This window comes from Leptonychotes weddellii, chromosome 12 (genome assembly GCF_054177405.1).
Source record: "Leptonychotes weddellii isolate Sample4059 chromosome 12, ASM5417740v2, whole genome shotgun sequence".
NCBI lineage: Eukaryota > Metazoa > Chordata > Mammalia > Carnivora > Phocidae > Leptonychotes > Leptonychotes weddellii.
Window position 1 is genome coordinate 82,398,035 of NC_138380.1, and position 14,921 is coordinate 82,412,955.

General features: G+C 40.7%; 1 protein-coding gene across 4 annotated transcripts in view; it reads right to left on the reverse strand.

Moving 5' to 3' along the window:
* VPS41 (VPS41 subunit of HOPS complex) overlaps positions 1-14,629 on the reverse strand; it is a 162,409-nt gene extending 147,780 nt beyond the window's left edge. For 2 of the 4 annotated variants that reach the window (XM_081800760.1, XM_081800757.1), the window contains exons 1-2: positions 14,575-14,629; positions 5,764-5,802 (exon numbers count right to left, since the gene is read on the reverse strand). In XM_081800760.1, the coding sequence (XP_081656886.1) occupies positions 5,764-5,802; positions 14,575-14,595 (60 nt within the window). In that variant the 5' untranslated portion in view covers positions 14,596-14,629. The remainder of the gene's footprint in view (positions 1-5,763; positions 5,803-14,574) is intronic. The other 2 variants (XM_081800759.1, XM_081800758.1) reach the window with 2 other exon arrangements.
* Between the last annotated feature and the right edge of the window lie 292 nt (positions 14,630-14,921).

The window sequence follows — 14,921 nt, forward strand, 5'->3', positions numbered from 1 at the left end:
CCACCCCCCACTCCAGCAACCCTCAGTTTGTTTCCTGAGATTAAGAATTCCTCATATCAGTGAGGTCATATGATACATGTCTTTCTCTGATGGACTTATTTTGCTCAGCATAATACCCTCCAGTTCCATCCACGTCATTGCAAATGGCAAGATTTCATTCTTTTTGATGGCTGCATAATATTCCATTGTATATATATACCACATCTTCTTTATTCATTCCTCTGTCGATGGACGTCTTGGCTCTTTCCACAGTTTGGCTATTGTGGACATTGCTGCTATAAACATCGGGGTGCACGTACCCCTTCGGATCCCTACATTTGTATCTTTGGGGTAAATACCCAGTAGTGCAATTGCTGGATCATATGGTAGCTCTATTTTCAACTACGTGCATGCACTTTCATCACTCAGTCTCTTCCCAAAGACTCGCCCAGCCTCTGCCTAGATTCATCTTCCATATTTAACTCTTGACGACTCCAAACGAAGCCATTCCTGACTAATCAGCCACTCCTCTGGGCTCCTGCAGCACTCTGCCACCACCCATACCATAGCAATCGTCCCCAAGCGCTGAAAGCAGCTTAGAGCTTCAAAATGGGAATGAAGTTCTTTTGAACACATACTTCTGTGTTATGCACTTCTGTGTTATGCTTTTCAAGAGTAAAACACCATTTAAGAAACAGTCTGGCTTGTCGTATCAAGGCGGAATACACAGTGGATTATATATTAGAAACAAAAAATAGTAGAGGCAAGGAACACTTTAGTTAGTTATCCTACAAAATTTGCCACAACTCATTTAGTATTAACATGAAGGCAAGACCCTTAACTATGTTACCTATTAAATAACATACTTACTCTCTTGGTTGTTAATACAGTTTTGAATTTCTACTTTTTAAAAAACTTTTATTTATTTATTGACACAGAGAGAGAGAGAGATAGAGAGAGCACAAGCAGGGGGAGCGTCAGGCCAGCAGAGGGAAAGGAGAAGCAGGCTCCCTGCTAAGCAGGGCTTATGCGGGGCTCATTCCAGGACCCTGGGATCATGACCTGAGCCAAAGGCAACTGCTCCACCGACTGAGCCACCCAGGCACCCCTGAATTTCTACTTTAACTGCAAAGTCAACTTAAAATTCTCAAAAGTTTTACGTGCTGACATATACACCACTGTCGATTACATTAATTATACTACACCCGGCAAGTTCATTTCGTTTGGTTACAGGTTTCAAGAATAATGAAGAAAACACAGACAAATCTGAGCAGTTAATATTCCTTTCTTGAACACACAAAATGAGAAGTTGGAAGAAAACATAAGGGAAAAACTTCAATGACACTGGACGTGGCAATGATTTCTTGGATATGACACCAAGATACAGGGAGAAAAGCAAAAATAAACTCTACTACATCAAAATTTTAAAACTTCTATGCATCAAAGAATACACTCAACAGTGAAAAGGCAACCTATGGAATGGGAGGAATTATTCAAATATTGCAAACTGTATAACTGAATAGGGATATAGAGAGATAGATATATTCTTTATATATTATTTATATTCTTTATATATAGTTAAATCACAACTCTATAGATGTGTATCTATATGTCAATCCATCTATTCATCTATCCTATTCACAAGTTGTTGAGTTACACATAAATACAATAGGTATATCTCTATCTTTATCTATCTATCCATCCATCCATCCATCTTTATCTGATAAGGACTAACATCCAGAATATATAAAGAACTCCTCAACTCAACAACAAAAAACAAAACAACATGATTTAAAAATGGGCAAAGAGGGCGCCTGGGTGGCTCGGTCGTTAAGCGTCTGCCTTCGGCTCAGGTCATGATCCCAGGGTCCTGGGATCGAGCCCCACGTCAGGCTCCCTGCTCGACAGGAAGCCTGCTTCTCCCTCTTCCATTCCCCCTGCTTGTGTTCCCTCTCTCGCTGTCTTTCTGTCAAATAAATAAATAAAATCTTAAAAAAAATAAAGGGCAAAGGACTTGAATAGACATTTCTTCAAAGAAAATATGCAAATGGCCGACAAGCTTATGAAGAGATGTTTGATATCACGTAAACACTAGGAAAATGAAAGAAAACCACAATATCACCTCACACCTGTCAGGAAGGTTACTATAAAAACAAACAGAAAAAGAGAAAAAACAAGTGTTGGCACAGATGTGGAGAAATGAGAACCCCTGTTCATTCCTGCTGGGAACATAAAGTGGTACAGTCTCTATGGAAAATGGGTATAGCGGTTCCTCAAGAAATTAAAAATAGAATTACCATGTGATCCAGCAATTCCACTTTTGGGTACATATCCAAAAGAATGAAAAACAGTTGTCTCAAAGAGATATTTTTTAAACTCATGTTCATTGCAACATTGTTCACAAAAGTCAAAAGGTAAATGCAACTCAAGTGTCGTATCCATCAGTGGATCAACAGGTAAAATGTGGTATGGACATACTGTGGAATATTATTCAGCCTTAAAGAAGAAGGAAATTCTCTGACACATGCAACAAAATAGATGAACCTTGAGGGCATGCTGCTTAATGAAATAAGCCAGTTCCAAAAAGACCAATACTGCAAGATTCCACTAATATGAGGTATCTAGAGCAGTCAAATTCAGACACAGAAAGTAGAAGGGCGGTTGCCAGGGGGTGGGGGGGAAGAATGGGGAGCTGTAATTTGATGGGCACAGAGTTTCAGTTTTGTAAGATGAACAAGTTCTGGAGGTAGGCTGCTCAGCTATGCGAATGTACTTAACAATACTAAACTGTACACTTAAAAATGGTAAGACAGCAAGTTTTTTAAAGATTTTATTTATTTATTTAGAGAGCTCGAGTGGTGGGGAGATGGGCAGAGAGAATTTCAAGCAGACTTCACACTGAGCGTGAGCCCAACACAGGGCCTGATCTCATGACTGAAATCAAGAGTCGACGCTTAACTGACTGAGCCACTCAGGTGCCCCAAGATGGCAAATTCTATGTTATATGCATTTTACCACAATTAAAAAATTTTTAATTAAAAATGAATTTAAAAATTTTAAAAAGAAGAATTTCAGAATAACCTAACACTAGGGTCTTCCCAGTATAAAAGCCCAGTCTAAAAGAAATGCAGTATTTCATAAGGGAGCAGATAAATCGTTACAACTGTTGTTTGCAGAAATGGAAACTATTTGAGCACTTGAATAAAGAGGCAGAAGTACATGAAGGAAATGCCTGCCCTGTAAAAGCCGAATTAACAGTGCAAAACCCACTGGGGTGATAGAGGAAGAAGAGAAAAGGAAAAATAAAGATTCTTTGGCAACAGAACAATGTCTCACAATCTCGATCCTGGATCTGGAAAGTGATTCAAACTGAGACACCAGGACAAACAGCTCCAAAGATTAGATTATAAACCAACTCACTATACTTAAAAGCCCAAACTTGGCCTATCACCAGCCTGACTCCTTTGTTGGCCCATGAACCGACTAGAAGCTGTACTATCTGGGACAGTAGCCGCTCTGTGTCCCAGAGTCTCGAGGAGTCTCTCCAAGCCTCGCAGCTGAAGCTGCAAAAGAAGCACCAGCACTACTTCTAAAATACAGGCTGAGGACCACTAGCTTTCATGGAGGGTTTCCCATGAGATGCTTCGCAAACAGCAGTCTTACCTAACCCTAACCACAACCACACACAGGAACCACTTGAGGGAACTGAGGAATACAGGAGCTGGATGTTATGCCCACGGCCACACAGCAGGTATAAAGTATAGCTGAGATATGAAGACCCGCCTCCACAGTCCCTCAGTCCCAGCCGATGCAGAAGACACCAGAGCCAGGAGGCAAAATGATGGGAAGAGCCCAGATCTGGGGGCTAGAGTTTGAACTCATTTCTCCCGTGAACCAGGTGTCTGATGTTAGACAGTCAGGTTACCTTTGGGGGTCTCAGTTCCTTCGATTTTAAAAGAACGATCTTTTCCTTTCATTTCTTTCCTGAGTGGTCAACTCTTACTTCCTCCCTTCCTAGTTTTTTGTCCATTTCTATTCTGAGTTTTAAAATTTCTGGTGGAAAGATAGTTTTTCCTATCTGCAAATGCTTGTTTAAAGACATTCAATTCATGATGGAGTGCTATGCTGCTGATCGTTTTAGCTGAAAATGTTTGGTTCTCACTTGATTTTCTTACTATATTTTTTTGAATGGATGCTCCCTGCCATTCCAAGTCTCATATTGCCTGGACAGCTCCTACGAAGGGGATGAGGTATTTAAATGGTTTACTAGGTCTCTTAGTTACACGGGTAAATGAAGTGCATTTTCTTTAATAAATGGTTTTGGATATGTATTTCCCCACTTATACTGAAGTTTACAGCACACCCTGTTTCCTGATTACGTTGGAGGCATGAGTTATGTGTCTTTTGTTTGCTCTCCTTATGGATCTGTTTAGTATCTGAAGGATGTGTGGAAAGATTTATTTAGGTGACTGCCAACATCCTCCTCACCTCTGAAATGAAATTCTTGGACAGGATTCCAACACTGCAGAATTCTATACCAGTGATTCTGAGAATATGGTTAACCAGAAATCTCCAAAAATGAGAATGGTAAGCTAAACTGCTTTTCAGTATTTGATTAAACATCAACACATATTACACCGTATCTATAAGCAAACTCTGTAGTGCCTTATCGGGAGCCCCAAAGAGAGGATCTGAGGTCCTCAGCAGTGCAAACATTAGGAACCATGCCTTTATGGCCAAACTGCAAATGCCTAACAGCGTAATATATAACATGTTCTCTAGATGAATATGCTTAAGGCTGTCTTTTCCCTGAAAAAGCAAACAAAATCCATATAATCACTATATACAATATCAACCTAAATTTATAGACTATACTGGTTACAGTCACATTGGTGTGAATTTCCAGCAGGTTATCATAGATATTTTTTCATTCCTCTGAGCTAAATGAAATAATAAAAGGAAAAAATATGATTATCATTATTAGTCCATCCATAAAATTGTAAGTTCACTAATTTGTGTTAAACTTATATCTTATGCATACTCTTAAAAAGAAAAATTTTTTTAAAAAGCCCACCCTTATATATTACTTTATTCTCCTTAAAATATAATCTTTAGCACAACTTAGCTCCTTAATAGTTTTTCAAGTAGTTACTTTCCTTCTTATTTTATGAAATAAACTATAATTTCAATGATTTAGAAATTACACCAGTGAGCATGTCGTATTCATTAGAAGAATGAAGAAAGAATAAATATTGCAGAACCTACAGTGGTTGCTTTAAAATTTATTTATTATTTATTTATTTATTTATGAAAGAGAGAAAGATCCCATGCAAAAGTGGTGGAGGGGGGAAGGGGCAGAGGGAGAGAGAAAATCTTAAGCAGGCTCCACACCCAGCGGGGAGCCCAACTTGGGCTTGAGATCATGACCTGAGCTGAAATCAAGAGTCAGATGCTTAACCGACTGAGCTACCCAGGGGCCCCTAAAATAACAGATTTTCTGTGTCAAGATTAGTCTGTAAAACTTTGCATCAAATTTCCCACTGCCAACATACTTCAGGTTAAATTACTATTCAAGATCAGGAGAAAGCATTCCTTTTCCTGTTCATTTAAGTCAATCCATTTAACATTTTTAAAGACAATTGTCACGTTCTTCCCCAAGGCTCAATCACCTATGGCCCTACTTTACGACCCCAGGCCCCAGCAATGTCACATTTAACAAGGCAGAACAAGGTCAAGATAACATGGTAAGCAAGAAATCCTCAGGCTCCCAAACGACCACCTTACCTCAGACTCATCTGTAGATTCTTCAAGAGACTCGGTTTCCTACAAAGCATAGAGGGGGAAAATGGTCAGAAGGATGACAAAAGAATAAGATAAGGGAAAAGAGTTACCACATCCCCACCACCAACATCCACCTGCCTTTTCTGGGAACTAATTTGCAACTACAGTTGAAAGGACCCCACACGGCGTGACTCTCATAGGCCTCCCACAACTTTCCACATCTGGCAGGATTGAGATGGTTACTCTGGGGCCACTCAGACCCCCGGCTCCTGCTGACCTCCCTCGAGTGGTCAGCAGGTTAATGAATGGCCCCAGGAACTGTCATGTGAGTATACAGAAGGCTCTTTCCTTCGCTAAAAATGGAAATGGGTCTGGCAAAGTAGGCTTGAAGGGAAGAGGAAACTGCCATCTCAAATTATCTGTAAGCCAATTTTTATACTGAAAAGCCCTTGTGCTATTAATCACTGCGCTATTAATCTGAAGTCAAAATGATTGTCTTGCTTAAACAGCTTTTTACAAAAGAATTCCCCTAGAGTGGTACCTAACAGACATTGTGCAAACAAGCTCTATAATTTACATTCACTCTTTAAACCATTAACCGGAAGACAAATTCTGCCATTTAACACAGTTTCCCCCTTGCTAGACAATGAATCTTGCTGCTCTGGAGAAAACAAAGCAAAAAGGGAAAAATTGACTTGATCCTGCTAATCTCTCACCTGTCCACTGAAAGAGAGAATCTGCTGATGCCACGCATCCTCAAAGAGGTCAGCAAAATGAAGATTTACTTAACGTACTTATAGATATCAATAGCAATAAAAGGTTACAACTAATATGCTGACACTGAATGTAAGCATTTTACAACAATCCATGAGATAAAGAAAGAACAAAAAAATGGGGCAAGGACATTTTAGATGTAACTAATATTTTTCAAGAAAAAAATAAACATTTTAAAGCAAGTTAGATGCATATATTACTCGGTGCAAATTGTATAGCAGGATAAACACAAATCTGGTGTTTGAAAACATTTTAATTTCATTCATGGAAAATTAGGAAGAACCTGGCAGGTGGCAGGTAGCCTATGGAATGGCCTTGTGGACAATACAGTTCCTGCTCTGAAAGGCCATCTGTAAAATGGGGACGAATGTTACCTGTACTTAAGAATTTTATTGTTGTTGTATCATTACCCACGATGAACCCAAGAATCTGCTCTAAATCCCAATGTGGCCCATTTAGTTTGAATGTTCTTCTAAGTATTAGAAAATTCTTATTAATTTGGAGCTACACTCTCTCCACAGTAAGTTTTGTTCTTAGCACCAATAAGACACATAAAAAATCCAATTCTTCTACTACCTGACAGTTCTCCACAGAGTTAATGACACATATCACGTCTGCCCTTCTAAACTGTTTTTCCTCTGTGCTAACATCCCCAGATCCTAGTTCTCGTCCACTTACCATCCTGAACCTTCTCTTTTGGACACACTCCATTTATTATTAACAGTCACTATTCTGACAGCTTTACTGAACATCTATTACATATATCCCCACAATGCTAAATGCTTTGCACCTAGCATCTTAGAATTTCCTAATGACCCTTGAGGTAAGAACACCGAGGCTTAAAGGCTGAACCTAATGACTTCTGACACCCTTTCTGTCCCTGACTACTCCTGAATATTAAGTTACTAACATCAGCAAAATGAGGCTTTGATAACCATGCCAATGACCTGCACCTAGATTCCTATTCCCCAACTCAAGAACTCTAGAAGGACACTGGATTACTGTTTCCAGAAAAATTCCATTAAACCTAAGGACATTTTTTTTTCTTATCTGAAATCCATTCAAATAGGCACATGCGGGAAAAGGGCAAATGTCCCATTTATGTTCTCCTTTAAAACAAAAGCATAAGTCCCAACCCAGCAATTTCAACCAAAAACTCAAAATCAAATTATAATCTTGCTCTGTACCAAAAAGTACACAGTGCCAGCATCTGACACCATGAGGCATGCAGCTCTCAGAAAACTGAGCCTTCGGGGAAAACCAGGCTGTCAGAGAAGCTTCCTGTGGCTGCTGGTATCAATGAGAATATTTATTCCAAGACACTCTCAAACTGACCCCCGGCACCAGCACAAATCTCCCAGACGTAGCTGTGGCCTCAAAAAAAAAAAAGAATCACACTTTTGTCCACAATCCTCCCAATGCAATGCATGAGTGCCTTCAGGAATCAGCCTGGCCTGCTATTTCTTAGCTTCAGCCACTCAGTAAGCCCCTCTGCTTAATGTTCTAGAGACTGAGGGGCAAACCAGAAGACAGGAAGTAAATGTCTCAGTGAGGGATCCAAAAGCTAGGCTCAACAGTGAGGAAGGTTACAATTCAGAGTCAGTGGTTTTCAAACATTTTTTAACTTCACACTATCTTTTAAAGAACTTCAAATCCTGGGGGCGCCTGGGTGGCTCATTTGGCTAAGCGACTGCCTTCGGCTTAGGTCATGATCCTGAAATCCCAGATCGAGTCCCGTAACGGGCTCCCTGCTCAGCCGGGAGTCTGTTTCTCCCTCTGACCCTCCCCCATCTCGTGCTCTCTCTCTCTCTCATTCTCTCTCGCAAAGAACCTCAAATCCTGAAAATATAAGTTACAAAACTGGGCTGTTCTCTAAGTGAAATAAACCAGACACATATTGTAGATTCCACTTATATGAGACAGAAAATAGAATAGACTAGGGGCTGGGGAGGGGAGTGATGGGGGGTTAGTTGGACTTAAATGGACTTAATGCTACTGAATCATACACTTAACGATGGTTAAAGTGGTAAATATTATATTTTACCACAATAAAAAAATGCACTATTCTGTTTGAAGCAAACATGATGAGCTAGAAGGCACAGAGTGATGCAAATGTGGAGCTGGACAAAATCTGGGCAACAGCTGAAAGCTAAACTCAACTTCTTTTGCAAACCAATCCCTTAAATTCAATCACATATCCAACAATCCCGGTGCCTTGACGTGTGACCACTTGAATCTATACACTGTTGGGGGGGGGTGCGCAGAATTTGGGGGAGAAATGGAGGCTGGAACCCAAGGGAGGCCAGCCCGATGTCTGCAGGATGAAGAAACAGAGCAGAGACCAGGCCCCAGGAAATCAGCCTGGCTTGGGGATAGACCTGAAACACTCAACTGCAATGCCACCTTCTCTCCTTCCCAACAGAATGTGTGACACAGCTAAGCTTAATGGAAGACAGGGTGAGAGAGATCCCAATGTTGGACACAGGCAGAGATAAGAAGATATATTTATGTGACACATATCTGATAACCCTGTATCATCAACACCTCCATTTCAAAAAGCTCAAAGAAGCTGTGGCCAGTTTGGGGCACTCAGTACTAGGCTGGTTGAGTAGGAAAGATGAAAGAGTACCTGGGGAGTGGACAAGAGTGGGCAGACTCAGGTTACCAAACCCGTTGAGCCCCCCCAGGCTTAGCTACCGTACTCATTGTAGTCTGCAAAGGAAGGAAAACCTGAATGTCTGCTCAGGGTGGAAAAAGGGACCAGCTAGGTGACCTAGTGACCCAGTGCCAAATCTGACTTTTGCATCACAATCACATAAACTCAGTTTGGGGAATTGGCTAATACCCAGGCAAATGCTCCCATCTTCACAGATTCTGAGGCAGTAAGTCTAAATTAGAGCTTAGAATCACAAGCATTTGGTAACAAAAACACTGAGGAAGGAACCAAGTTCCCAGAAGAAACAAAGGCAAGGGTGACTGAACAGCCAAGAATGGGGAGCTGCATGAAACACAGAACCCCAGACCTGAGGAGTGCTCCCTCCCTAAGGTGGTAACATGGGTACTAGAGAGACCACGAATAATCAGCTGGTGACACTGGCCTTCAGCCAGCCAGCCTAGACAAAGAGGAGAGGAAAAACCCATAAGGCAATAAGTGCGTCCAGCTAATTTGTGAGTACAATTTAGTTTCATGATGGTAAAGAGTGGATCCTCTGAAAATTTCTCTGATCCTGTGTTTTAGCAAACTCTGGTTTGGGGCTCTGTTTCTTCTTTAGTTACTAGTGAAGTTGCTTTTAAAAGATCTTGATCAAACTGTAAAAAAAAAAAAAAAAGAGAGAGAGAGAGAATACTGCATACTTGAGCAAAGCCCAAGTTTGGATAATAAACTGTTGTCCGACAGAAGACACTTTGAGCTGGCCACTTTAACATACTTTATCTCATTTCATACTCACAAGAGTTCTGGAGAGTAAATGCCCCAACTTGCAGGCAAGAGAACTGAGGCAAATATTTGTTGGTCTGACTTTTATTTTACACACAGGGCACAATCACATGGGAGTATACGTGCTCATGATCTGCCATCTGATAATAAGTAAATGCTCTACGATAAGGATAACATTTCCCCAAATTCTAAAATGTAGAGGGAAAATTCAAAAAAGAAATGCTACTCTCTTAAGGAACAGGTGGTCTGACTGATCAAATATTTCAATAGACTAGGTTCCCTGATGGTTGGTTGGAAAGATGAACAGGTACCTGGGGGGATGGCAGAGTACAAAATGTAGGAAATGTAATCTATAATACATTTGAATTAGTTAACTTCCAAAAGTTTCAAGGTAAGGGCACCTGGGGGGCTCAGTCGTTTAGTGTCTGCCTTCGGCTCAGGTCATGATCCCAGGGTCCTGGGATCGAGCCCTGCATCAGGCTCCCTGCTTGGTGGGGAGCCTGCTTCCCCCTCTCCCACTCCCCCTGCTTGTTCCCTCTCTCGCTCTCTCTCTCTCTGTCAAATAAATAAAATCTTAAAAAAAAAAGTTTCAAGTTAAGATAAAACAACACGAATTATACTGCATCTTACTCATAATTTGACATTTTCAATTCAGAAGGCTCTTCTCCCCCTAATGAATTCATTTAAACATTTTATTAAGCACCTAGTACCTGCAAAGCACTAGCCTTCTGAGAGATACAGACATGAGTAAGCTCTGTCCTTATTCTTGAGGACTCAGCAATCTGTAGTAGAGATAAGACAAATACACAAACAACCAGACTTCAAGCAGAATGTTATCCGTAACAGAGGTATGAACAAATACTGTTGGGCATCTGTGATAATGAAGGTCAACTATAAATCATTTTAAAGCTAAGTAAAACTGCTGTTTAGAAGATTTCCAGGCAGAATATAAGGTATTAGCCCTTTCTGTGAACTATAAAATATGTATGTAGTTATTTCTGCAAACTACCTTCAGCATTCTCAGCATAAACAAAGATTTCCCAATGACAAAAAAATGTTCAATCATATCCAAAAAAGTGATTTTCTAGTTTGAGAGCCTATGAACTACTTCACATTATGTTAATTCAGTACAGATCTTACTATTTTGGTTCTTTCTAAAATTAAAGGGGGGAAAAAAACAATCACCAAAGAATACAATGCTCAGAAAAGTTAAGAGGAGAGATTTAGCTTTGTCTTGCTCATCATAAAGGGCTGCTTGCTTGTATTTACAGTGCATGATGCCAAGGTAAAAAACTTCCTTTGACCTAACCCGTCATCGTAGCTAATTTTAATACACATCTCAGTTTGTTTGTTTTTTTTAAGATTTTATTTATTTATTTGACAGAGAGAGACATAGCAAGAGAGGGATCACAAGCAGGGGAAGTGGGAGCGGGAGAAGCAGGCTTCCTGCTGAGCAGGGAGCCTGATGCGGGGCTTGATCCCAGGACTCTGGGATCATGACCCGAGTCGAAGGCAGATGCCCAACGACTGAGCCACCCAGGTGCCCCGCACATCTCAGTTCTTAAAGCGTTCTGGGGGGAAAAAATATGTCAAGATTTTCTAAAAGGTTCAAAGTGGCAGAAGAGAAAAATTAGCAAACTTATTTAACTCCAATTTTGTGAACTTTTAGCCTTCAAAAAACTGTATACAAGAGGCCAGATTTTATTTTTTTTTTTTTTTAAGATTTTTTTATTTATTCACTCAAGACACAGGGATACAGAGAGACAGAGAGTGAGAGCACGAGCAGGGGGAGAGGCAGAGGAAGAAGCAGGCTCCCCAATGAGCCAGGAGCCGGACATGGGGCTCGATCCCAGGACTCTGGGATCATGACCCGAGCTGAAGGCAGATGCTTAACCATCTGAGCCACCCAGGCTCCGCAAGAGGCCAGATTTTAATGGCTTCCTTACTGTGAAATGCACAAATCAAGCAGGGTGAGAAAAGTCTAACCATTTTTAATCTATAAAGGACTGATACTATAGGTACAATTATTTACTAGTTTTAAAAAATAAACAGGACTTTTGGTGAATGTTTGCTTCTTTCTGCAACTGACAAAATATTGGTCTTTTTGAGAATGATACTGATAGGGGGATGAATGCCTACTCTAACTGTATGCAGACTGTTAAAGTGTCAAAGGCGAAATTACAACTTGAAGGACATTTATTAAGGTGATAAGGGCTCATTCTATTTCATAAAGTAAAAATAATAATAATAAATAAATAATTAGAATTAAGTTCGTAAGTATTTTTTAAAAGATGGAATGGGGTATTCTAGTGAAAAACTGTGAGCTTTGGCAATAGAAAACTGGAGGTTTATTACAGATACAAGCCTGAATAAGTTACTTTAGGTGTCTGAATTTCCATTTGCTTATGTATAAAATTCAATCATTTAACCCATATTGTGACACTATTCTAGGTATCAGGCAAACAGCAGTGAACAAATCCTTGCCATCCTGAAGCTTACATTCTAATGGGGAGAATATACAGAAATGAACACAAAAACATACAGAACAAATAAACAGAAATTTTAAAACGTCCTATGTCAGATGGTGATGAGTATTAAGTGTTAAGAAGGAAAATAATGCAAGAAAGAGGTTTCAAAGAATGATCAAAGAAGATCTCACTGAAAAAGATAACACTTGGACAAAGACATGAAGGAATTGAGGGAGAAAGCCCTATAGATTATCTGGGGTCAAAAAAGGGGTGCAGCATGAGCAAAGGCCCTGAGGTAGAAACATGCCAGCCAGTTGAAGGAACAGTAAGAAAGCCACGTATAGCTGATGCCCAGTGACAGAAGGAAAGCAGAAAAGAGTAGTGGAAAATGAAGTCAGAAAAGGGAGAAGGAGCATCTGGGGCAAGGTCCTATAGGACAACTCAGGTATTCTAAAGGAGTCTGGCTTTTCCTCAGAGCACAACAGGAAGCCATTAGAAGGTCTGGAACATAGGAGGTGCCTTGTCCTGACTTATATATCAGAATAAACATTTACCATACAGAATTCTTTTGTGAGGACCAAATGTGACGTGAAGGGTTTACACTGAAAAGTGCTATAAAAATTCAGAGCATTCTTATTATATCACTAACATTCTATGTGTGCTTTTTACATCAGACAGCTTTGCCAAACTTCTCTTCTACACAAAACAGTAGTAAACAAATACTAAGAGCAACTTTCTCCATTTCTACTACCTTGTATCTAAGATCTTGGCTTTTTGCTTTTAAATCAAACTACAAATAAGCTATATTTCAACCTGAAAGACCAACAGTGTGAAAACCAATCTTACACTATCATCAAACCTAGCAATGACTCATGAAATTACATGTGCTTAAGGAGCATTTTTCCTTTGAAATGACTGGATTGGAAAAGGGAGGCTTCAGTGGTTGGAAGCAACACTCCTGTTATCACAATGACCACCCAAACCAAATTTCTACCTTATTTCTTAATTACTAATATATATCAAATGTACCGAGGGCAAATTTTCATTATGTAAATTAAGTATGTCACAAATGGTATAAATTATCAACTAAACTTCTTTTGTTATGGTACAGCTCATCATAAATCACCTTTTAGAGGCAATTATGGAAACTGATGACCCTGTTAATTTGTAAGGAAAAACACTGACAACCTGAAATGACCCTGGAAATGGAAAAATAAGGTATTTCCTCACATTCTGGCCTTTGTCTGCACTTTTCTGTCTTCTTGATACCATTTTTTCGTTTCAACAAACTGTATGCAGTTTGACTACCACTATTGCCTGTAGGAAAATAACTCTAACGCCATCACTAACAACTTCTCTAAACTCAAGCGCCTCATTGCCAAGTGTGGACTGGCTTTGCCATCTGATGTTCTGCCTGCCAGCAACAAATATTCTCATGTAACTTTTACTGACCCCAACTTTTACTAAGCACTTTAACTGTTGTACTAACTTATTCTACATTAAACCAGTCTCTGAGAACGTTACTCTTATATCTCCAACTTATATTTAAAGTTAAATAGCCCAATGTCACATATTAAGAAAGAGAACCAGCACTGGAGCCTAGATATTTTTGCTCCAGAACAAATGCACTTAACCAGTGCTGCACACCATAGGTGACTTAGCTTTGTACCTAAAAACAATAGGTACGAAACAAAACTCATCTACTCTCTCCCAGCCAGCCCTTTTACAAATCAACTCTAACTGCCTTAACTTCGACTGGAAAGGAACTTAAATTTCAGTCACCTGGCCTCAAAATTCAAGCCATCGCTTACGCTTCCCCAAGGGCAGTCAGTCCCTGGGACAGCCAGGCTGCCTTCAAGCCAAAATTTCACGGAGGACAGGCCACAAAGGCGGCGGCAAAGGAAGGCCGCCTCACGAAACCCGGCGGTGTGTCGGAGCGCTCCCCCCGCCCCCGGCCCACGGTATCAGCCATCCCACCCGCCTCTCTGCTCCCGGAAATGGACTTTCGCCAGCCGCGCGCCCGGCTGTGGGCCTCCCTCGCCCTCCCACAGCTCCGCACCCCCGCAAGCTCCGCTCCAAGCCCCGACGGCCTCACCCTCACCGCTCACCCCCTCGCCTAGCAGTTTCAGCCTTTACCTGCTCCTCTGCTTCCGCCATGGTGCCGCCGGGGAGTCACATGACAGACCCGGAAATGAGAAACCGAGACACTGGGGCCCAGGGGCTGCTGGGAAATGTAGTTTCAGCAACATCTGACCCCCGCGTCTTTTCCAGCTGGTGAGCCTGTTGGGCCTCATCTCTCTGCTTCTGACTCTCCAAGCTCAGTGGAGCTGTGCTCTGTGGAATTTGAACAGAACCATTGTTAATTCCATGATTTATTTTATTGTTGTTCTTACTGGTCCCATGATTGTGATATTAGTTACTAATATTTATTATATATCAAGCCCTGGGGTTATAGTTTTGCATGAATTTTCTCATTTAATCCT